The 25,437-nt window shown below is 40.1% G+C and overlaps 1 protein-coding gene across 1 annotated transcript in view; it reads right to left on the reverse strand.

Moving 5' to 3' along the window:
• ZCCHC14 (zinc finger CCHC-type containing 14) overlaps nucleotides 1-25,437 on the reverse strand; it is a 59,076-nt gene that overhangs the window by 25,440 nt on the left and 8,199 nt on the right. Inside the window, 2 exon segments of the mRNA XM_028502146.2 lie at nucleotides 128-201; nucleotides 10,113-10,236. Of these exon segments, the coding sequence (XP_028357947.1) occupies nucleotides 128-201; nucleotides 10,113-10,236 (198 nt within the window).

Below are 25,437 nucleotides of genomic sequence, written 5' to 3' on the forward strand. Positions count from 1 at the left end.
CACAGCACTGACAGTGTTTTGTAAAAAGGCCCATCTTTTATTTAGATAAATAAAAGTATCAATTCATGGTAAATGTTTCTTTCCTATCCCTTAGAGGAGAAAAGGGAAAAAAAACTTAGCATCTTACCTCAAAGGAACATTCAACATTTCTTTCATTTTTTTTGTGTGATAATCCCTTCAGGTCTATCTTTTCAACACTCACTGCAAAAGTAAAACAAAAAACAAAAACAAAAACACAAAAACAACAAACAAAATTATAAAAATGAAATAAAATCTTGAGGTACATATTATTTTATTTAGCATTTGATATTTTAGCAATTTTCAAAATAAGGCTCTCAACGCCCAATGCTGCTCAGTCTCTTCTGCGGTGTGTTCACCTGGAATGAGAAACTCAAGAAGAAGGCAAAAATCTGTCACGCTGAGGAATGGAGGGTGAATTTAAAAGCAAGAAAAACAGGCAAAAAAATAAATACAAATTATAGAAAAGGAAGAGAACAGTGCTTGGAAAGAGAACGTAAGTTTATTTGAATGCACAAGAATATGAATACTAATTATAATGAAGATTAGTTATGATCTGTTCCAATTTCTGAAAAACTAATACTTAACATTTTCTACTGTTACTGTTTTAGACAGAGCTGCCCAGAGGCTCCTATATATCGAGTCTTCCTGTCAACAGAGCACGGCCTCATCCTTCTCTGACAGGGCATGCCTCGAGGGGGGCAGGGCGGTGGATGCGGAAGAAACGGTAAAGACTCCTAATGCTGCCTCTAGAGAACATACATACTGAGGACTGGTCAGGGACTGGCTGCACAGACTGACAATGACAAAAAAGACAAACCACCATTAAGAGAGAGTTCTAAAGTCATCAGTGTCTTCGTACCACCCTTTTCACATACGTGAGCACATTCTTTTCTGCTCAAAAATGGAATGATACATTAGACTCATCTTCCCCCGTTATTTTTTACTATTTTTAGGACATATGGCAGTGCTCTGTGAGGATTTACACAGATCTTTCAACCCAACTGTCCAATAAGAAATACTCAACTTATCAAAACTATTGTTACAATTCTCACAGATGCCTGATCTCCTGGCCCGCCACACCAATGTTTCCCAAAGTATTCTCCAAGGAACACCAGTTGTGTAAGATGTTCAGGGCCACCCCTGAACACCTTCATAGTAAAAAAGTTTGGAGGAAAAAATCTGAAAAACTCCTTGTATACTGTCTACGTACATCAGCAAATTAAAGGCTCTGAGAAGCCACACAACAAATAAATCTTTTTGTTAACAACAATTCCCCAATTATTTGGGGCCACAGAACTTTCTTCCCTAATACATATGAACGCCTCAGAGAAAACAAACTGCTCTGTGTAACATGCTTTGGGGGAGTTTCTAACCCTGCACTACCCAATACTGGAGCCACTAACCACATGTGACCATTTAAATTTGTATTAATTTCGACTGAACAAAATTAAAATCTAATTCTTCAGCTGCACTAACCACATCCTAAGTGGTCAACAGCTCTGTGGGGCCAGTGGCTACCATGCCATACACACAGACACAGAACATCCAATCATCAGACAGTTCTGCTGGACAGTGCTGCTCTAAGCCAGGGGCTGACAAACTGCAGGCTGCCCTCCGCCTGTGGGTATAAATGGTTTTACTGGCACATAGCCATACCATTTGCTTACATATAATGGCTGCTTTCCACCCCCAAAAGCTGAGCCACTGTATGGCTCCCAAAGCCAAAAATATTTACTATCTGGATCTTTGCAGAAAAATATTTGCCAGGCTCTGCTTTAAACCAACAATTGTTCTTCATTCACCAACATGCCTTATGAAGTTCCTGCTGTGGACCAGGTCTCATTCTAGGGGCTGGGAATACAACAGTGAATAGGATAGGTGGGTTGTTGTGCTCATACCATTACAGTCTAAAAGGGAAAGGACCTTCGCTTGCTAAATTATTCTCCCATAAACTTTCCTAATTTTGTCAAGTTGCATCAGGGTTCATATGCATCTTGGGGGATGCTAGAACCCATTTGGTTTAGTGTATTTTAAGTTTAAAATAGCACCTTACAGGAAGGAATTACTCTTAAAAAATAAGAATGTTTCCTTTCTGGCAAAACAAAACACTACATTTAGAACTTGTACACCTCCTTATTTTCACTCAAACTACTCACTGTTCCTGTTTAACTTCCTCAGTCAGACTGTCAGCAAATAAACAGCGCTTATGTTTTCCCAACCAGTATTTTAAAAAACTTACCCGCAATGACATCACTCTAATCCAGATCTTTAACTTTTTAAACAATAGAGTATATAAAGTCGATGAATACAGAAAAATGTAGTCAGCATTTTCCCTGACCACAGAACACCAATGTGTACCTAAATGTCCCAGAACTAAATAATATTAGGATTTATGGGGAAAAAAAACCAAAAAACAAACAAAAAAAAACCTCATCTGGATTGAAAGCAGGAAGTGACTCATATCTGGACAGCAAAATGTGAAAAGCAGATGAACATTATTCAGCTGTTTTGAAATAAAAGAGGCATTTGAACTTCAGGACTAAAATGTTTGTGAGAACTCTTCAAAATCATCAGACCAACCAACATCAGCTGTATCAGCTCTGTGTGTACAAGGAGCTGCTGCAGTGGCTTTAGCCACTGGGGCAGCCCTGGACCAAATAAATGGTTTAAGAGTTCTGCTACAGTGAATTCTCTCTATGTTGCCCTCCCTGCAAACAACACCCCCTACTATACAGGGCTCTGAAAATGGGAGAAGGGGAGCCTGCTGGAATGGAAAGGCAGGAGGGCACCTGCCGAATGATTTTCTGTAGCAGATTATCAGTGATGGCAGTGGCTAATGTGGAAGGCAGGGTTATGAGATATCTAAGTTTCAAAGACATTTAAGCACATTCTCAGTTTTGGAGCTATATTAAAGACAACAATTATAAAAACAAAACCATGAAAAAACACTTATAATATCAACTGAAAGATTATAAATTGTATGTAAAACATGATTATAGTTGTTTAAAATGTAAATGAAAAGCAGACTAAAAATAAATCATCAAAAATAACAGCAATGAGTCCTGACAGGTGTGGCTAGTTAGTTGAGCGTCCTGCAAAGCCAAAGGTTGCCGGCTGGATTCCTGGTCAGGGCTCTGCCTGGGTTGTGGGCTGGGTTCCAGATTAGGGCACACGTGAAGGGCAATCAATTGATGTTTCTCTCACACACTGATGTTTCTCTCCCTCTTTTTCTCCCTCTCTTCCTCTCCTCCAAAAATAAATAAATAAATAAATAAATAAATAAATAAATAAATAAATAAATCTCTTTTAAAAATCATAGCAATGATAGGAATAACTTTGACTGGTGGTGAAATTATAGGTAGCTTTCCCTCTGAATTTCTATAATGTGGTTTCATAATGTTAAAGTGTGTATCTATATGCATACATATACCTACTTATAATCTGTTTAAAGTCTGTTGGTAGATAAAATGACCCCCCTTTCGTTTTCACCTCCCTGGTCAGTCCTGTAGGCTATCATCTATTGTCGCATAGTAACCCACTACCTTCTGGAGTACAAACATATGTGTGTAAATTTTAAGGGCTAGATAATCAGTCCATCACCTGAAGGGACAGAACAGAATGAAAGGTGACTGTAAAGACAGGATGTGCGTCAACTGAAAAGACTCAAAGAACTGAGAGAGCACACTTCTATCTGGCTGGAGACAAGCCAGTCACCGCCAGGAACAGCGCTCTAAAAAGCAGACTGGGAAGGACTGGAACATCCATCAGGGGAGAAACTTGGGGGGGGGTGGGGAGAAGTGGGGCTGGGGTCTAGACTGTGTAGAAGCACGTCTATGTAAGACAGATGGAGCTGGGACAAACGGGTGTGACGCTAGACCATGTGGAAACAAGAAAGAAAAGGATGATTTGCTTTTTCCTTTTTAAAATTTTGTTTGTTCCAACTTTTCTTCTTTTCTTCATTCAAGATGCACACTAGAAACTCTATGATCTTACAAGATACAGTAAATCACATAACCTTAAATAAAATGTATAATTGCATTAAATTTTTAAAATAATTGAATCAATAGCTAATTTTAAAAACCAATACACTAATGTAACTGAAATAAGAGGGAGGGAAATTTGTGTAAAGAGAAAGTACAGATGTGTCATAATAAAAGCCCAGGCAAGCAACTGAAAGACCTGAAGCAGGATCAGGCAACCACATGGGGATGGGGGCTGGCAAAAAAGTCACAAATGACTTAGGATGATGATGACTGACCAAGAGGCCACAAAGCCAGCAGGTGCCAAAGCCAGGACCAGGAACACACTCTCTTCATTTCAGCCCAGGGAGCTCCTGGATAAAACTGCCACAGCCTAAGGGCCACTTTTGCTACCAAGCATCTTCAAATGATTTGTAACAGCCAACTGTCACATCAGTACTTAAGACACCTATTGCTAATGGCTTTAATATGTTCCAAGAATGAACTCCTCTTTTGAAATATTTTCCCTTTCTAAATTTTTCTGGAAAAAACTGGATGGTTGGTAGTTTTCTGCATGGTTGGTAGTTTTCTGCCAAATATGTTTTTTACTCGATTTCAATGTATCATTATTAAACAATTTAATTTTATATGCCCAATAACAAGAAACAACTTCAAAAATTACCAAAACTATACTAAAATAAATCAGAGTAAATAAGGTATTATTGATAATTGAGGGAAAAGATGAAAAAAATTTTTCTAGCACACACACTCTCCTTCTCCTAAGTTCTATGCAGTAGAACTCAAGTCTTCATACTTGAAATAAAGAAACTAAATCGGATTAAATATTTAAGATGCTTCTTGCTTTCGAATTTTATTAGTGAAATCTAGTTTTCATTTAAAAATTGAAAAACTATATTCTTTAAAAAAAGTCGCAGCTCAATAACAATATTTCTAAAATAGCAACTTAACTTTCTCACTTTCATTTACTTGCCTGTGTTAATGCTGACCATTTTTAGAAGCATTACTTCCTTCATCTGTTCTTACAATGTGAACATTCACTACTATACTGATTAAGTTGATCCTTTTCTACATCTTTTTAGGATATGTATCATGTTATATTTTAAAACTCTCATATATATTTTTCTTTGCTTTTTCAATCACCTAGCTACCTTGCCTTATTTGATCTGTTAGTTCTCCAGAAGAAGAGATAGAAACAAAAGTAGTGCATAACTGAGAAAACACAGCGCTGACACAAGATATTTCTAAAGTAGCAAACACAGGAAAGGAATATGCATTTTCCATCTAAGTGCTTAGTGATAAGATACTTGAATTTTGGAGCCTGAGGAATTTCACTGATTTATGTATCAGGGACAAATATTTTCTTCAGCATTAGTATACATTCAGCACAGTACCAGCTATGTGGTAGAAAAATTACAGAGTTCAAAGTGGTAATGCTTGAGCTAGACTTCAAAGGGAAGGGCCCACTTGGGCAGAAAGACATGGTGACCCAGGCCCAGGTATGACAGTACGTGATATATGAATAAGTTTAGTCATAGCTGGAATCATGACACGAAGATAAGTGTGACAGCAGAGCAGAGAGGGGAGGACAGTCACAAGGAGGCAAAGGCACAAACAGGACCAACCCATTAACCCCACAACAGGCACATAAAGAAACTTGGGCCTTCCTGCAGGTCAAGGTAAACTCACAGGCTCTGCAGTCAACCCTGCTCAGTCTGAAACATGATACTTCCCAGCTAAGTGACCTTGAGCAGTTATTTAATCCGGGAACAAAAGGAATGATGGTTTTCACTTCATGGAATTGTGGTATCAACCAGATGAATACACACAAACTGCAGGATGGCACCTCATGTAGTTAGTGCTGTATGAGATCAGCTGCTGCCATCATCAGTGCTGCTGACAGGCTTCTTAAGCAGGGGACCATGATCCAAAATGCTGGAGAGGTCCCTGCTCAGGAAATGGGCTGGAGAGGTGAACCTATGGGTGGCAGAGCAGACTGAGGCCTGAACCAGGACGGGGACCCAGGGCCAATGAGAAGAAGCTGTGACAGCCTTACAGGGCCACACCTGCCAGGACTGTAAGGGCTGACACACCTCAAGAAGGAGAGAGAACTGTCATGGACTTCCAGGTGCCTGAATGCTGGTATCAATCACGAATATTGGAAACCCATTTCAGGGGGTAGCAATGAAAGTAATGACTGCATCCTAAGCATTCCGACAGAGGTACCAGTGAACCATCTAGGTGGAAACAGTCAGTAATTGGCAGGTTCACAGGGATTTCAGGTCCAGAAGGGTCTCAGCTGGACCCACTCCTGAATTCAACAGATCGACACTGGCTTCAACACAGGCTCAGAGAAGACTGCTCAGACAGTGTGAAGTAGGGGACCAGGAAAGAGCCTGGAGAGCACTGATGTGTTAAGGGGCAGAAGAAGCAATTACAAAGGAAACAAAAGTGAACAGAAAGGCAGGAGGAAAACCAGGTGTGTTGTCAGGAAACCTGTGTTGGCACCCCACCCCAGTGCTTATTATGTATGTCCGATGTTCCACAACTTAAAAATGAAAAAAAAAAACAAAACAAAACAAGGTAGGACAAAGTCTAGAGTGGGGTGATCACAAATGACAGGTGAAGATAGAGCCAACTTGTCACCCAAGGAAGCATTCGTGACCTTCCATGAGAGTAGCATGCTGACGTCAGAGGTCATGGAGAACCCACCCTTCTTCCAGGAAGTAGGCTGTGGGTTGTGGGCATACAGAGCACAGGATCATACATGACAACTATGGCAGGTCAAGAGAACTACTGTGATGGTTAACAACTCACTTGAAAATACACCAAAAATGCAGTGTCTTGATGGATGGAGAGATGGGCAAATAAGGGAAAGGCAAATAAAGTAAAATGAAACTGTGAAATCTAGGTGGCAGCTATTCACTGTAAAATTCTTTGAACTTTACTATATATGCTTGAACATCTTCATAATAAAATGTTGAATAAAGAGCCAGTAGAGAAATTAAAATTATCAAGGCTTCTCAATTACAAATGCACATGAGAATCCCCAGTACAACCTAACAAAAAATAATATACTACTGATATTTTAGAGTTTAGGCTCTAATGTAATTCTTATTAGAATTCACATTCTAGTTCTCTGGGTTGGGTTTTATTTTAAAAAAAGAACATGACTTTTCATCATGACAGTGCTGCATGACAAACAAAAACTCTCATTGGCTCACAACAAAAAGCATTTCTTTAGGTTAAAAAATAGCCCTGTCTAATGTGACTCAGTGGACTGAGTTCAGGCCTGTGAACCAGAGTCGCTGGTTCGATGCTCAGTCAGGGCACATGCCTGGATTACAGGCCGGGTCCCCAGTAGGAAGTATGTGAGAGGCAACTACACACTGACATTTCTCTCCCTCTTTCTCCCTCCCTTCCCCTCTCTCTAAAGATAAGTAAAAATCTTAAAAAAAAACAGTTTTAATCTACAATGTGCTAAATATCTATAGATATAACCTATATAAACAAGCTTTTTGGAATCAATTTTTAAGAATTCAAAGGGTCCTGAGATAAAAAAAAACCTTTCAGAACTTCTGGTAAATGATCTGCAGTTTAATTAAGTTTAATGAAACTCTCTTTTACTGTTATCACAAAAGGATAATTAAAAAAATAACTACTTGAAGTCTAGAGAAAAAAGTTACTTATAGAACTTCTTTCACTTAGAGTATTATTAAAAGTAATTTCCACCTCACCTTGTACATTATAACTCTCCCCCTACATTTAAAAATGATCAGTACTAGGGACTAGGTCTGGGCAGACCAGGAGCTCTCCCAGAGTGCACAACGGCCCCATGCAACACTCCTGGGTAACTCGAGGCCCCAGAGGAACACACCATTGACTGCCTGTTGCTGCAGCCAGGTGCAGGCCACTACTCTACTGTTTTCTATATGCTAGTACCTGAAAATCTTCCCAATCAACAGTATAGAAAAAAGGGGTAACACTTTCACTTTTTAATGTGTCTTTTTAAGCACTGCACCTTGATTTTCGTTTTCTGTTCTCTTCAGTCTCACCTAAGCAGTAAGAGCATTAGCTCTGAGTTGGAATCCCAGCTTACCTTGGGAACGTTACTTATCTGTGACTCAGTTCTTCCATCTGTAAAATGGAATAATAATCTCCTAATGGGATTGTTGTTAGAATTATATAGGTATAACTGAGCCCCTACAGAACTCTTCAGAAGACTATGTACTTTCATCTAGGTAATCAGCTTGGGACACAGCCTGACCAGAGCAGTCAGGGTTTCAGACTGTCTTCACAGCAATTCCCTGGGCTTGTATACAAAAGAAATGGAAAAGTCTGAACTCTTTATAAGGTAAGCTGTATTCGTGAAGACTTCCAGATTCGCAGAGAAAAACAAAAACAAGGTGGGTTACAGAACAGACAATGAAAAAGCTTTATAGTAATACTTAGAGTGACTTCAGACTGCCAGAAGAGCAGTAACGTACGCCCAGTAGAATGGTAGGAGAAATGTGACTAATAAAACCAAGTTAACTTGCTTGCCAATTTCTGGAGGGAAGAAACTATTGTTACCTATGACCACTGAATGGAGAAAACTGTAGATAATTAATGGTGTTTTGGCACAGCTGATGCTAAGCCGGCTCACTAGCTCTCTGGGCACCAACACACACAGATATGAGTGAGAGAGGTAACAGCCACATATTCTGCAATTATATTTTTAAAAAAGAGTGAGGGGTTCTTGATAATTATATCTTGAAGAAAAAAATACTGTGGTGTATCACCAAAATCACTTATGGTGAAGAAGAGGCCAGCCCTTCAGATCAGGAGGGTGCAGGGCACAGGTTCTGTGCTGGATGGTCTGGAGACAAAGGGAGCAACATCCCATCAGAGGCCCTGCTCCCTGGATGACACACTGAAGGAAAAAGGACAAGGGCAGTTTTAGGGGGATAAAGTGCCTGTTACTGAGTGACAACTAACCATCCTGGGGGCTGAGGCCCTCTGCCCTGAGGATGACGGTCCCTGGAGCACGGTATAAGGAACAAGCTGACTGCGCTCCCAGGGCTGCTACAAGTATTTACCATTTTAACACAACGACAGGGTATGTATATATAAACACAGGTGCAGGCACTAGAAGACAGACATATCCACCATATGACCCAAGCCAGGGATGGGTGGCTCACTATGACTTTGTCAAAATGGGGCTTTATTTTTAAAATAAAGTGTTTACTAAGCATTCTAGTAAGGCACTGTGCCTGAGACAGGAGGGAGACAGAGAACAGAAAACACAAAACAAGCAGGCGACAAAACAAGCAGGCATGGCTCCCACCCTAGCAGAGCTCAGTTCTAGAAGAGACACAAACAAAAGGGGGGAGGAACAAAGCCCAGTCATGAGGGAGTACCTGGGGCCTCGTGATGACCGTCTAAGGGGCATCTTGGCCCTTCTAACAACTCTGCAAACTTGGGGTTCACTGTCAAGCCATCTAGTGCCACACATCACCTTCACTCTCCTGGAAAGTCTCCCACACCTCCACAGAGCTCACCAACTTTGTGGCAAACTGACTCTGTGACTGTACAGTTGGCTGCAAAAGTCAGGCATATGAAAACCAAAGAACTCACTGCTTCCTCTGAAACATGCCTTCCACCAAGCCCAGAGCTGCACTGCCCAATGTGGCAGCCAAGGTCCACAATGAGCTACTGCAATTGCAACTGCAATGGAAAAAAACACGGTCCTTACTTGCATTAAGCCACATTTCAAAAGTGCTCAAAAGGCACACGTGGCTGGTGGCAACCAGTTAGTGCAGATACAGACCATTCCATTATCGTAGAAAGTTCTTCAGGACAGTGCTGCTCTAAAATTTAGGATTTATTTTGGTGTGGGATGAGGAAGGATGTAACAACTTTCTTTTTCCCTCCTTAATAAACATCAATATTTGAGATTTTTACAGCCAAGATACGTTCATGTGTTACTTACAGGATTTAGAAGAATAATACAACTTACTATAACAAATGTTTATGAAAGATCTGAAAGCATTTAACCAAATATCACTGCACGATCTCCCCTCCCACACTCTAGTACACCTCCTTCACCTCAGCCCTGCAGGTGGACAGGCTTACCTTTGGAGTGTTTTCCTACAGTCCTCTTGGGCAGCGACTCCTCAGTGGAATGTGCTGATGTACGTAGTGCATTCTCCAAACTATTACTCACACTGGTGACAGGGGTCTCAGTTCTTGGAGTGACCTAAAGGGACAAAAATATAATCATTGTACCTTCTTCCATTTGGTTCATATAGAATGGTTTTCATGGTTATTTAAAAGTCATTTATGTTTATTATAGTTTTTAAATTTTTCTACAAAACATGTCTTAATATGCACTTTCTGTAAAAGACAAAAGTTTCACCCATCTACTACTTACCACCAAAATTTTTAAATAGCCCAGGGAACTTTAAGTAAACATGGGAATTTATGTCTCGTGGTTCACTTGACTGGATAAAGCTATGTCAGCCAAGTTGTCACAATTATAACTTACAAAATTAATTATACAGCAGGACTTAATGCTGTCCTTTCACAAATCTTGAATAAATCATAAAATGCTCTAAAAACAATAGTAGAGAATGGAATATACCTGGATCTAGTTGAGGGGACATTTTACAAAAGCATATTCTGAAATTATATTTACAGTTCTGTTTTTAGGAATTCACCAAACTAAGTGCTCACACGTGAAAAAGATGTGTGGCGAGAGGGGGGAGGATGCTCGCTGCAGCATGTGCAACAGTGAAAGGCGGAAAGCATCTGAAATAGCCGCCAATCGAGAGCCAGCTAACCAAGGACAGCGCATCCACAGATGAACTATGTACAGTCATAAAACTACCATGGAAGCTCATCAGCATATGGAAAAATTAAACAAGCCACAAAGCGTCATTCCACCCCCTCCTCCTTTGCTCTGGTTTAAAGAGAATGTGTGTGTGTGAAAATGAACAGAAAGAGGCCTGGAAGAATATGGCAAACCCTGAACTGTAGTAACCTGAAGAGGGGGAGGAGGGAGGGGAGAGGAGACTCTCTTGGGTGGGGTGGGGAGGATGCAATAACTTTTATTTTTTCCCCTTAGTAACAACGTTTTATTTGAAAATTTTATATACAAAATATATTAACGACCTAAGAGGATTTAGAAAAAAACAGCAACCAATGCTTTAACTTCTTTGGAGTCACAGTTAAATGCATATCAAAATTCAAATAATAAAAGAAAAAAGTTAAGATTTTAAAGTTCAGCAAAAGAGGTGTGAGTTTTCACAGGTGGAGAAGCACTACACTACACACACAGTGAAGGGGAAGAACAGCATGACTCTCAGACCTGATTCTTAAACAGACCTGACTTGAGACATGTGTGTCCCCCTGAGCTGTCTGGCCTTCATTCTCATTAGCTTACCTGGAAAGCAGGTGGGAGCTAATCAATAGAATCTATAAGTGCACTGCAAGTACAGACCCCATCACCACCATAAGGCTCTGGAGGCAGGGGCCCTGAGGCAGAGGCAGAAAGCTGTGGGGAGTGGGGAGATGGCCACCCCTCATGCAGGGCTGGGTTGGCATTTGCTACATGAAATACAGAGCAACATCCAATCATTCACAGAGAACTGCAGTAAAACCACATGCCACATATACAACAAGCTCTCTCTACTCCCATCTTTGTCAGAGCCACTGGAGCAGGAAGGCCTCCCTGCTTTGTGCAGACACGCCTCGCTGTGCAACTCACAGCACACCACTGACAGGTCCCGGGCCACACGAGAGATACCGTGCATGACAAGAATCTCGTCACAAGTCTAGGTAACCTGGCAGTTAATATAACTCAAGAAAATGACCCCACTGATCCAATACCTCCCTAAAAGTCAATTCTTTTGATAACATTACAAAGGTATTAGTTATCAAGACAGTTAAGAATTTATATCACTTAAATAATTTAACTAAATTGAATTGTTCCCCTTAGATTTGGCAAAGTTTCTTCCAACATCCAATGTCAGAATACTCCAGAAATGAATTTCTTTCCTATTAAGATAATAGAATAGGTACAAGTAATTACTCAAAAAGCACATTTTTAGTTCCAACAGTAAATATTACTATGGGAAACAACACAGGAAGTTAACATTTATAACTACATAATTAACATAACCACAGTAGACTCCATCCTATTTGGCCTGACTAATACGAACCCTCATGTTGTTTTAGCTACCCTGGTAAGTAATTCTAAATCCTGGTCCCAAGAAGGGGCTGAGCTGCCTGGATCAGCGACAAACCTCTCCTGCCCCGAGCTCACACACATGGCCGCTATGTTGTTCTCTACACATACTGCTTGCTCACCCTGAAACATCCCCAACAACCACAAACAGAAAACCAGCCACCCAACTCTCAGCCTGCAGGCAGGAGGGGAGAGGGAGGCAACAGGTGAGTGGAGGAGAATGTGTTTAATGCATTTAATGCTATGGCCAGGAGAAGACAGCTTGTGAAATAAGTGCATTGGACTGAAAGGGTGGTTTTTGACCTTGGCTGCATTCAGAACCTCCGAGGCACTAGAAGAACATATACCACCACCAAGTCCCACACACCCCCATTAAATCAGAGCTTCTGGAGTGGGGCTGGCACACTGCTTGTGGTATTCTTTTATGTGTTCAATTCCCCAGGTGACGCTAATTGCATCCAGAGTATGAAGTACTGATAGCCCCATGGCCAGGTTTCTGACTGTACCCATCACCTTGTCAAGTCTCAGCAAAGTCAAGAGAAAACCCAGAGAGAGCCGGAAGCTCCTCTAGTGGATTAACAGGAAAAGCTAAAAGGTGTGTTCCATTGTCATGCCACAAAGAGAAAGGTAAAACCTCTGAGTTACCCTTTCAAAACATACCCACTGCATCTGACATAAATACATGAAAGAAAACTCTTTAAAACTGTAACTACTAGAAAAGAAGTATTTGTTTTCCTTAGTATTTTTTCCCCTAAAGCGTTTCTTCTTTGTCTTCCAAATGTTCACTTTTTCACAAAGCCTTTATCTTTATTTTGCTCCTTTGTTTACATTGAAAGCTGTCTCCACTTGCTTTTCCCAGAAATGCTGTTTTGGGGTTATTTTTGGTTAAGTTAATTTGCCCATGTGACCTACTCCTTCAACTCAGATGCTCTCTGACTCATGCTCACAGCAGAGCTCCAGTCATCAGCTCAATGTGCATGAGAATGAAGACTTGATCGGTTCCAAATGTCTTCTGCTACTGCAAGGAAGGCAAGAAGAAAAGCCTCTCCAAACACAGTGCCCGACTCAGCCTTGATGGATGTTTTCCATTAAGTTCAAAGTCCTTTTTTATGCAAGCGCCTTGCTTTATTTCTAAATGAACACTCGGTATGCACCCCCAGCCTAGCTAACCACTCTGTATCTGCACAGCCCGCCTCTCCTATGAGCTACAAGGGCCTGGCTCCTGTCATCTCCCGTGTCTCCCCCGTGCTCAATGCACTGCAGCCACCAAAGGTAGACTCAGCGTCCAGGTTTTGCTTGGAGGCCTTCGCCCTGGCTGTACCCTCGGCCTGAAAAGGCCCCCTCATTGCTGTCACATCTACACTGGCATGTCACCTTCTTAGTAAGGACTTCTCGAAGCTCAGTGAGGCAGAGACATTTTGTCTTTGTTCACTGCTGTATCCTCTACACTTTAAACAGTGCTTAGCACAAAAAAGGCACTTAATATATAGCTGTAAAATATATGACTCTACCCACCAAATTTTAATGAAATTCAAGCTTCGCCTAACAAAAAAGCACCTCTAATTCAGAGTAAAATTCCTGTAGTCTAAATTATATACTATACAATCATCAGAGTGTTTCCTCAGGTCTAATAAAGGACTGACCAAGCTTAGGCCACGAATGAAACCTGACTCTGAAGTGTGCTACTAGTCACGAGGCACACACTCTATTCTGTGGTTCTGCCAGGAAAGTGATTCTGGTTTGACATTTGCCACACACCTAGGGAGACCATAATGGCTATAAAGTCCCACCACCTGGACTCACAGCTCGCACCCTGGCTCTGAGACAGCAAACCTTCTCACCTTCTCATTGTCACAGCTATTTCAATAGAGACTCGGCTTCTGGTTCCAAACTTTAATGTGCAAAATGCCTCCAGATCTTGTTAAAATGCAGATTCTGATTCAGAAAGTCAGGGAGGGGGGTTGGCTAAGATTCTGCATTTCTAACTAGTTCCCAGGGGATGCCAATGTTGCCAGAGTATTTCAACATAAAGGAGTTTATCATGATCAGAACATTCACAACCTCTTTTTTTTTTTTAATTTATTGATTTTAGAGAGAGAGAGGAAGGGGAAGAGAGGGACTGAAGAAAGGAGGGAGGAAAGGAGAGAAAGGGAGAGAGAAAGAAACATCAGTTTGTTGTCCCACTTATTTGTGCATTCATTGGTTGATTGCTGTATCTGCCCTGACCGGCATGGAACCCGCAACCTTGGAGAATTGGGACGACCAACTGGACTACCCAGTCAGGGCTTCACAACTTTTTAGGCAAGATGTAAAAACAAATCCAGCAGTGTGTAGAAAATTGGATCAGATGAACTCAAAGTCCCCTTCCAAGGGTGAGGTATGAAGATGACAACCATATAAACCATCACCCTAGAGAAGGGACGTGTGTTGGACAGTATGACTCCTGCTAATTCTCTCCCTCAGATATTTACACTTTTCTTTAAGGGTTTTCCTCAGTCCATGAATCTGATGACAGAGACCTAGTGCTGCATAGTCTACTTTAAAGCTTTGTGTTTAAAACTCACTTTAGTATTCATGGACCAGAACCACAATTTTTAGAAGAGAGTTTTAATGAAAATCTATTTCATTAAAGATCAGTCAAAGTCATCTAAATGGGGCATGCTAACATGCACTTGGACTGAAGAAGAACCCCAAAACACAGGTAAACTGACTAAGGCCCCGAGTCTGCAAAAGTCTTATTTCATGCCACCAACGGGCATTTGAAATGGCTCTGAAAATGGTAATAAGCACCAGAGCAGGGGTTTTTTACTTTGTGAACAAACAAACAAACAAACAAACTCTAGCTGTTTGATGAAGTCTACTGATCTGTCCCAGAAATATGTATTAAATGCATAACATACACAGGACTGCAAATGAAGCCAATTATACTAAAAATAGCTAAGATCTTAAGAGACGAACTTCTTTAACATATTTAGCAAGCAGGTGCCATGTAACCTGAAGTCATGCCAGCACAAAGGGTACCTTAAGGTACCTTAAGGTGCAATATGAAGACATCTGATTTCTATTGATGACAAGTCACAAGCACTGTTAACACCACTGTGAGTTTCTTTCTGTTGTCATAATGGCAGCAAAAGCTGTATTTCCAGTTACAGCAGGGGCGTCCAACCCTTGGCCCGCAGGCCACGTGCAGCCCAGGAAGGCTGTGTATGTGGCCCAACACAAAATCATAAATTTACTTTAAATGTTATGATTTTTTTGTGATTACGTGCCTCAATGTATTTAATGTGTGGCCAAGATAACTCTTCTTCCAGTGTGACTCAGAGATGCCAAAGGATTGGACACCTCTGAGTTAGAGGCTAGTGGAAGCAAAGCTGTGATCCTCCCCATGGCCTCTGGCAGCGGGAGGACCCTGGGCTAGCAGGTAAGCTGATGTGTCAGTGCACCCTCCAATCAGGGCTCTGTGATGGGCATAGGTCTTCCCTTCTGGACTGAAGTGCAAAGAGACCACCACAATGAAAGCACTCGGACCAGCAGTGCCCTCCTCACTTTTTTTCACCTGAATAGTATTAACATAAGCACTGTCTTATAAAAATGAGCCTGACAGAAAAATCCTCAGAATCACTTTACAGTTCAGGTGTTTTGCACGAGGGGAAACATGTCTTTATGGTGCCTACAAGTAGCTTCTTACCATCTACTGCATCAAGCTTGAACCCCTTTACCTAATTTTTAGAACTCTTCTAGACTTCTATCCTTATTTTACTTATAAAATCTTATTTTCCACTAATCCTAACAGTCCTAGAAGCCACAGGGAAGATTACAGTTTTAATTTTGCTAGCTTCTAACTGGAAATGCAGCACTTGCTACCACTATGCAATTAGGCAGAAATTAACAATGCTTGTGACTCTGCAGTAGGTCAAAACCAGGGGCAATCCACCCAGAGGATACGGCCATGTCTGGAGACATTTCTGGTTGTCAAAACTGGGGGCAGAACTCTACTGGCATCTCGTGGGTGGAGGTCATAGATGCTGCTAAATATCTTACAACACACCGGGCAAGCCCCCAAACAAAGGATTATTGGGCCAAAACCTCGATAGTGCTGAAGTTGAGAAACTCTACTCTCATCCAATTCCTTTTCTCTACTATAAGCCTTAGGACTTTTAAGGCAAAAGCAACCACCCAGTTTCTAACTGGAACCCCTGAACCCCGCCCAAATCGGAGCAGGTCTACAGAAAGCCATCCTTAATCACCTCATCCCCACAACACAATCCCTCTAAAATAAATGCAATGCTTAACTCTAACTGGAAGTATGTGCACAATGGTTTTGCCTGCCTACTAGATTCTTGAAGAGGGACCCCAAAACTTACCTTTTATAGATGTGCCCTCTCAATCCCCAGCAGAGGACAAGGCATGTAGCGTGCACTCAAACGTTCAACATGTAAGTGAGGTGGAGGAGGTTTTAAGAAAAGCCTGGTAAAGCAATGGTTAATCTCTTAAGAATCCAAAGTGTCAAGGTCTTAGCTGCTCTGTAAGTAAATGATCAACAGTAAGAAAAGAAATGGAAGGGGATGTTGTAGGCGGGCAGCAGGACAGCCCATTTGTTAACAGGCAATGGTTCTGTGGTGAGGTCCTCCACAGACTCACATGGGAATGCCTACACAAAGAGAAAAGTGTGCCTTTCCCTCACACATGAGGTTAAAAGTTCCAAAACCTACCCTCGGATATACCCAAACACATTCAAGATAACATCAACCCAAGGTTTACACCATGGTGATGTATGGTACTAGCCAAAGACCAGAAATAATTAAGTGCCATTAATATGGGACTGGTTAAATAAAATGATACAGGTATGCTTATAATACTAGGCAGCTGTATACAAAAGGGACAGTGATATGAAAAGTCTGTTAAGATATGAGTTAAGTTTAAATAGCAGGGTGGACACCTGAAGGCCTAAGATGTGAACACTTTGTAAGAGGCAATGAAAAATACTAGTATCATAACCACACTCTGTTTACTTCTTATCATATCACTTATGCAATATGCTTATATACACATGCATCTATGTGTAGGTGGCAGTTATTGTTACCCCACTTTAACAATAAGGACAGATATTCATCAACGACTTCTCCAAGGTCATCTGTCCAGTAGGGAGCAGTCATACAGCTACAGAGGTTTATGAGCTGATGTAGATTCAGTCCAGGGATGAGAAGACAGTTCTAGACAGCTACCAGTTTCCATGTCTGCTTCCCCGCAATCTGGGTCTGGGTGTGTGTACGGGGTACCTTCTCTTCTAAACAGACACTCCACTTAAAAATGACTACCATGACAAGTAATCACCTATTCTAAAACTAGCACACAAAGGCTTGGAAGTTACCTGAAGTACAGTTAGACAAAATGTCTTAGGAGTTAGTGCTCACAAAATGTTAAGAGGGGGGCATGGTCATCCTCAACTAACAAGTGCAAATCAATTCAACTGTCTTGACAGCAATTAGGTACATGTAACAAATTCTCATTCCATCTGTACCTTTGAATCCACTAATCCTGCTGGGAGGCATCTATGCTAAGAATATAATCAGTGATACAAAGGTTTGTGTGCAAGGAGAACCATCTTAGCTTTAGAAGAGCAAAAATAAATATGCACATAAATATCCAGCAAGATTTAATATTTAAATAAATTTACATCCCCATGATTACATACTATGCAGACTTTAAAAAATAATTTCAGAAAATATAAGGCATGGGAAATGCTCACACTTAGATAAATGAAACAATATAGATATTTTGAGGGGTCATTTATTTTTATTTACTTTTTTAAAAAGTGCCATAGTTTATATAAAATATTATATTGGTTTCAGGCATACAGTATAGTGATTTGACATTTTTATGTCTTACCATGTGATCACCTCACTAATTCTACAATAGTAATCATCTGTCTGTCACCTATCACAGTATTATTGACTATATTCCCTTTCATCACCTTTTTTACTCATTTTCCAACCCTCTCCCCCCTGGCAATGATCTCTTTGGTCTCTGTTTCTACGAGTCTGTTTTGAAACAAGGTAGAATATGTCAACTGTGTGCATATACAAACAGGCATTGAAAAGAAAAGAAAATGTGCCATAATACTAATAATATTTATTATCACTAGGGGATTTAAAAATTTTTGTTTTCCAACTTTTCTGCAATAAACATTAACTATTAGAATTTAGAAAAAAGTTTAAAATATTACTCTATACATAAGTACCTTCCTATAAGATATGAACAATATAAAAATGTAAAATAGAAGCAACCTCTAAAACCAAAACTGCTCATTTTTGTCAATGACTGCCGCCACCTTCCCACCAAGCTGGATGTTACTGAGGAGCTGTCAGAGGCGGTAAACAGCACTCACACGACATGAGAGATGCAAGCCTCATAGAGGAACAAAAAAGATAATTTCAAAGAAAATAAGGAGAGTGACATGATTCCTGGTGATCCAGAAGTAACAGCAGAGTTGAGGTCTAACTGGAGGAGAAGCCAGTCAAGCCAAGACCTACAGGAAGGGCTTTCAGGAACAGGATCAGAAAGGGTGGTGCCCCGGGGCAAGAAGAGATGGGCAGAAAAACCTTCCGGACTGAAGCTTATGAGTGCCAAGGAAGCAGCAGGGCCAGGTACCCTCAAGTAAGAACATGAACTTCAAAGTGCCTGCAGACAGAGTCCTTTATTTTCTATTTGTTTTCCAAGTAATCCGTCTCTACACAGGAAAGAATAACATCTGTTAAACACTTTTAACTCAGTGGGAAAAAATACATAAAATCAAAAGGAAGAGTGATTTGTAAGCATTTTATTAAAATAGTAATTACGTGTCTCTAAAAACCAGAACAAGAAAATAGATAGTTTAATAGTGAAAGCTATTTGCTGACTTAGGCCAAGTGAAAGCCAATGCTAACCCAAAACTGTTTTCCATATGAAAACATTCCTTTTAATATTTCTTACCCTAGAGCTCTACTCATTAAAAAAAGAAAAGAGAAAAAAAGATTACTGCTCAAAAATCTCAGCAAAGGATACCAAGGACTTAACTAGATGAACTCCAGCAATGAGATTATAAAGCAAAGTTCTTCCACAGGCAGCCTGCAGAACAATATAGCTTCTTACAATACCAGGCATTCCCAGCCCTAACTGTGCACACTCAAGAAGCTTTAAGAAATTCTGATTCCAGGCCAGCCCCAGGCAGGCTAATTAAACCAAAACCTGGGGGCAGGGGAGCATGCCCTCTGTACAAACAGCTCTGAAAGGGTCCAGAATTACTGTTCAGATGACTTAGAAGTGCAGCGCAACATGGATTTGAGGCAAAAGCCCTGGGTTGACTAAAGACAATACTTCCTAAGCTATGCAAACCTATAAAATTGGGTTAAATAGCATCTTGGTCAATTCCTGTGGTTTTTATAAGATTAAAATATCTAGTACCTGGAGAGTTTACAGAGCCTGTCACGTAGCAGGTGCTCAATAAACAGACAGTTATCCAGGTTGGTGACACAAATGAGGAGCAGGGTATACCAAGAAAGGCTTCTGTCTGAATAGCCACACTAGCCAGTGTTTCACATTGACAGCTTTATTGAAACACAATTCCGACAGGCTTAGGTGTATTCTCCTAGGGCAGAGCAAGTAATAGGCAGCAAATTTAAAGTGGGGGTAGGAGGAGCCTAAAGAAATCAATGGTTGCTGGAGAAAGGTACAATGTTAGCAGTTAAGAAACCACAAGGGACAGCAAAGGATCATACAGACGCATTTTTAAAAACCGAAGTTTGAAAGGCATAGCCATGTGGGAACAAACAACCCAACCTAAATAAACTCTGAAGGCAGCACTGTGTTGGAACAGAAAACAACATATTCAGGAAGATAGTCCCTCCTCCTTCAAGAAAAATTTAAATTATATGACCATGTAATACTAAAAATTCTTAACAGTGAAAACAAGTTCGGATGCAGAGGCTGCAGTTGCTCCTCCTCTGCACGTGATTTCAGGTGGCGTTTCATCTTGTGAAGGTCACACCCAAAAGGACGGCAGAGGAGCATTCGTGTAGGTCAGTTTTACCTCCAGGACTTCTGACATTAAGTGCATACTATATACAATATTGTTATTGTGTACATTTTGGCCCGAAGTATGTTTAAATATTAGAATTTTCTTTAAGAAACTGGCTCAGTGTCTAATCATAATAAGTTAACTGTGTTATAATAAACCATTTTGGTTCCCAATATAATATTCAACTGCCTGAAATGAACTATTCAGAACAGTTAGCACATTAAAACGGTTGTTTCACGATCCCTGTGGGGTATTAGCCACAACATAAATTCAATTGCAGAACACTTAGGGATCCAGGAGGGGAAGATCAGGAATTGAAATAAACCAGAAATGTATGGGAAGTATCAGAGGTCCAGAAAATACCAGTAAAATAGACCTTTGGGTTTTATTTCTATAGGAGCTACAAATTCCATTCAATGAGTCTTGACTGGATGTCTATTATGAGCAAGGCAAAGCTGCCCAGAGTACGAAACCAAATCTCTTTTATGGCCAACCATGCAGGGAAAGATCAAACCAGAAAAGAATCAACTGGAATGAACAGAAAGAAAACACTTTGGAGGTCAAGAAATTCAAGATTTACCTCCTTTAGCAGATATAACCAAACTCTGCATCCAACAGGTAAATGGTATTTCCTTAGATGAATTCCATGACTGTAAGTAAAATAGAGCCCAAATCTGCCCTTTCACATTTCTTCTGAAAGTTCATCTACACACCTAATTCTCCATTGGTTATTTAGCATGTAGGCAGTACCAGAACATTAAAATCATCATCTCATATTCTCCAAATGACCCTCTAATTTCCAGACACTAGGCCAGCTCATTTTTTCTCCTCTGCACAGAACCTTAATCTTTATAACAACAAATGTCATTGTATAAAACCCTCCTTTACTGCTACACATCATGAGAGAGAATTAATCCTTCCTAGAACACATGTTCAATATTTACACAAACAATGGCATTATATAAAAATCAGGTGATTCTACTTTCAATAGTGGTTGAATAATCAGACCAATCTTCATGCAGATAACCATAAACTCTGGACAAAGTATTAAAAAAAAAACCCAAAACAATAAACTGAACACAACCAAAAGCAAGCAGAAACTAGAGGTAGATCTACACTTGGAAAAAGATTTGCACTGGGGAAGTTTCATATCCTGCAGGCGCAGCCCCCGTGAGAAAAAGTACTAAAGCTCAGACAGAACCCCAGTCTCACTGACTTGAAAAACCAGAGATCAGAATTCTAGTAGACTACGATGGCTGGAAAGTGAGGGGGAAATTCCAGAAAGGGAAGCACCTGGGAAGGGAACACCAATTCTGCATACAAATTTTGCCCACATCTCCAAGTGAGCCTTGACACATGCATGCCTGGGGCAGGCTCCAAGAAGCCAAGCTAAGACAAAGAACTAAACAGAGATTGCAGCTGCTGATCAACACAGGGAAGAGAGTCCTAGAGTTTCAGTCTAGCCATGTTTACTGCTGGCTAAACAAACAAAACATCAGTACTCTTCAGGAGGATAGAACAAAATCCATTTTCTAAAATGTCTCATTCACAAAATCCAAGAAGCAATCTGTAAGTACTAGACATGTAAATAAACAAAAACATGACCCATACACAGAGAAAAAGGAGACCAAGCACAAGATGAGTCACATGCTAGAATTAGAGGGAGTATTAAGTGGTTGTTATAAGGAATTTCAAGAACACAAAGGAAAATATGCTCACGAGGTCCAAACCAGAAAGATACCTCTGGAGGGAAACAGAAATGATTTAGAAAAGGAAATTCAGGAAGGAACCAAAATATCCCTCAGTGGGTGAATGGATAATGAACTGTGCACATGCAGAACACACATATTATCCAGCAAATCAGTGACAAAAAATGAGCTGTCAAGCCATGAAAAGACATGGAGGAAACTTAAATGCACATCACTAAGTGAAAGAGACCAATGTGAAAGGCTACACACTGTATGATTCCAACTATGTGACATTCTGGAAAAGACAACACTATGGAGACACTAAAAAGATCAGTGACTGCCGGGGTTGGGGGAAAATGTAGGATGAACAGGTGGAACACAGAGAATTTTAAGGACAGTGGAAATACTCTATGCTACTATAATGGTGGACACAGGTCATTCATTACACATTTGTCCAAACCTATAGAATGTACAACACCAAGAATAAACTCTAATGTAAATTGTGGACATTGGATGGTTTTAATGTTTAATCTATGTAAACCTAAAACTGCTTAAAACAATAAACACTTTTACAAATGGAAATTCTAAAATGAAAAATGCTATTCCTAAACTAAAAAATCCACTGGATGAGCTTAATAGCAGTTTGCAATTAACAGAAGACAGTGAGAACCAGTACAGACTGACAGAAACTATCCATTCTGAAAAACAAAGAAATATTTGAGGGGGGGAAAATGAACATAGCTTCCAGGACCTGTGGAATATCAAAAGGTTTAAAACACTTATAACCAGAGTTGCAGAAGGAAAGAGGTGGTGTACTGTGGAATTGTGCACCTGAGATCTATATGGTTTTGTGGACCAATGTCACCCCAATATATTCAACAAACATTGAAAAGAAAATAACACTTGAACACATTATAGTGCTCCAATACCAAGACACAGACAATCTTGAAACCAGCCAAAGAAAACCAGCATGTTAAATATAGTAGAACAGCAGAACTATGGTCAGAAGACACTGTCTTGACTTCTTTTTTTAATTTTTTTAAAGATTTTATTTATTTATTTTTAGAGAGAGGGGAAGGGAAGGAGAAAGAGAGGAAAGGAACATCAATGTGTGAGAGAAACATCAATCAGTTGCCTCTCCTTTGCCCCAACTGAGGAACTGGTCTGCAATCCAGGTATGTGCCCCAACTGGGAATTGAACCAGTGACCTTTTGGTTCACAGGCCAGCACTCAATCTACTGAGCCACACCAGCCAGGGCCTCAAATTCTTTACATGCTGGAAGGAAAAAAATGAGAACACAAAATCCTACATCCAATGAAAAGACCCTTTAGCAATAAGACAAAAGCAAAACATTTATGGATAAAAGAAAACTAAGAATTTCTTGCCAGCAGACCCTCACTCCAAAAAATTCTGAAGTTTTCCAGACAGAAGGGATATGGTAACAAATTGTGTCTTGAGTAAGGAATGAAAAGCACTGCAAATAGTAAATATGTGAGTAAATATGTAAGACTATCCTTGCTCCTTAATTTTAAACACTGCATTCACATTAATGCAAAAAAGATACACTGTGGGGTTTATAGCATGTGCAGGGTAACATGTATGATTAGCATGAAGAACAGAGAAGGTAAACACGGTTGCAATTGCAAGACTGAAAGGTACATTGAGTGAAAGGTACACTGAGAGACTGTGTAAACTTAAGAATATACACTGTAACCCCTAGACCAAATGCTAAAAATAATACAACAATGCAAGCATAAGGCAAGCCAATGGCCAAAATGAAATTCTATGATTCCACTTAAATGAAGTTCTAGAATAGGCAAAACTAATCAATGCTGGGGAAAAAGTAGAACAGAAAAAAGGCAGGGCAGGTTGGGAAGGTGGGGACTAGTAGTGGTAAAAGTGGGAACTGGGAGGGCTAGGTGGGTAGGCTGGGATGGGAGTAAAAGATAGAAAATTGTACTTGAACAACAATTAAAATAAAATTTTTAAAAAAAGTGGGAACTGACCAGAAAATGGCAGGAGGCAATTTTTCTGGGGTAAGAGAAATGTTACATATCTTGACAGTGGTTTGATTACACAGGTTTATGCATTTATCAAAACTCAAACAGACACTTAAAATACAAGGTCTGTCCAGAAGGTATCCAGCCATGTACTATGAAAAATAGAGACATTTATTGAAGAAGATACAAGAAAAATTATACATAGGACAATGATGCCTCAGTCCCCTTCAAAGTAGGCACCCTACAACCTCACATACTTCTTCCAGTCACCATCAGCTGCCCTGTCATATTTTCTTGAATTTCACTGATGGTCTGAACTCTCTTTCCTTTCAAAGGTGACTTTAGTTTTGGGAAAGGTCAGAAGTCGCAGGGTGCCAAATCTGGGCTGCAGGGGACCTGAGTTACCTGGGTGACTTGATGTTAAGCCAAAAAACTCTGCATAAGATGTGATGCATGAACAGGCATGCTGTGGTGAAGCTGCCAATCATCAGTTGCCTATAGCTGTGGCCTTCTGAATCATCTGAATAACTTCTGTGGAGGAATATTCAAGCTTAACGCAAAATCTGATGCAGATCCATTGTTCTACTCGGTCAGTTGTTTTGAATGCAACGGCCACACAGTACACACGCTCACTCAACAGCACCTACTGTCCCCACAGACTGGTACAGTGAAGTCATTGTTCACACATGTGCATTCCAATCCATTCTTCCTTGGATGCCAGGTTACTTGGATGTGGTACAAACCATTTTTGTTATATTAACAATGGCTGGACTTTTTCCAGACTGACCTTGTATGTGCCTCTCATAAAATGTTTTAACTTTAAATTTAAAAAATAGAGCTTAGCACTAAAGATTATCACTAAAGCTTATGTATGAATGAATAAAAATTAAAAATTAGGGGTGGAGATAGTGGGGAGAGGAATTATGTTATAAAGACAGTAGATTCCAAACGCAATCAGCAGCAGGCCCAGTGGTAGCTGGGAACTGACAGTGTGAACAAAAGCTGTGAATGACGTCACACTTCCTACTTCTACAAGTTACACAGAATTTAGGCCTCCCTTTTTGTACTCATTTCATATTCTTTAGGTTTTTCCTCACTTTTGACAATGTAGGAAAATATTTTTAAACATAATTTTGGCTTCACATAATAAAAATAGCCACTTACAAATGTCACCTTTGGCAAATTACTTACACTTAGCCTTTCTGTGTCTGTTTTCCCACTGCTAAAATGGGGACAAAAATAGAACCTAACTCACTGAGTTATTATAAGGATTGAATAAATACATTCAAAACATTTAGAACAGTGTGTTATACATAGAAAATATTCAAAATGTTATCTATCATTGACATCATTCCCTCTTTATGACTACCTGTTTTCTACTTCATCTCTTTATTAATAATTCTAAAAGACAAAAATAATTTTGACTGGTAAATCAGCCTTCCCAATACAAATATTAATAGTACACTG

Source organism: Phyllostomus discolor, chromosome 12, assembly GCF_004126475.2.
Source record: "Phyllostomus discolor isolate MPI-MPIP mPhyDis1 chromosome 12, mPhyDis1.pri.v3, whole genome shotgun sequence".
Classification (NCBI taxonomy): domain Eukaryota; kingdom Metazoa; phylum Chordata; class Mammalia; order Chiroptera; family Phyllostomidae; genus Phyllostomus; species Phyllostomus discolor.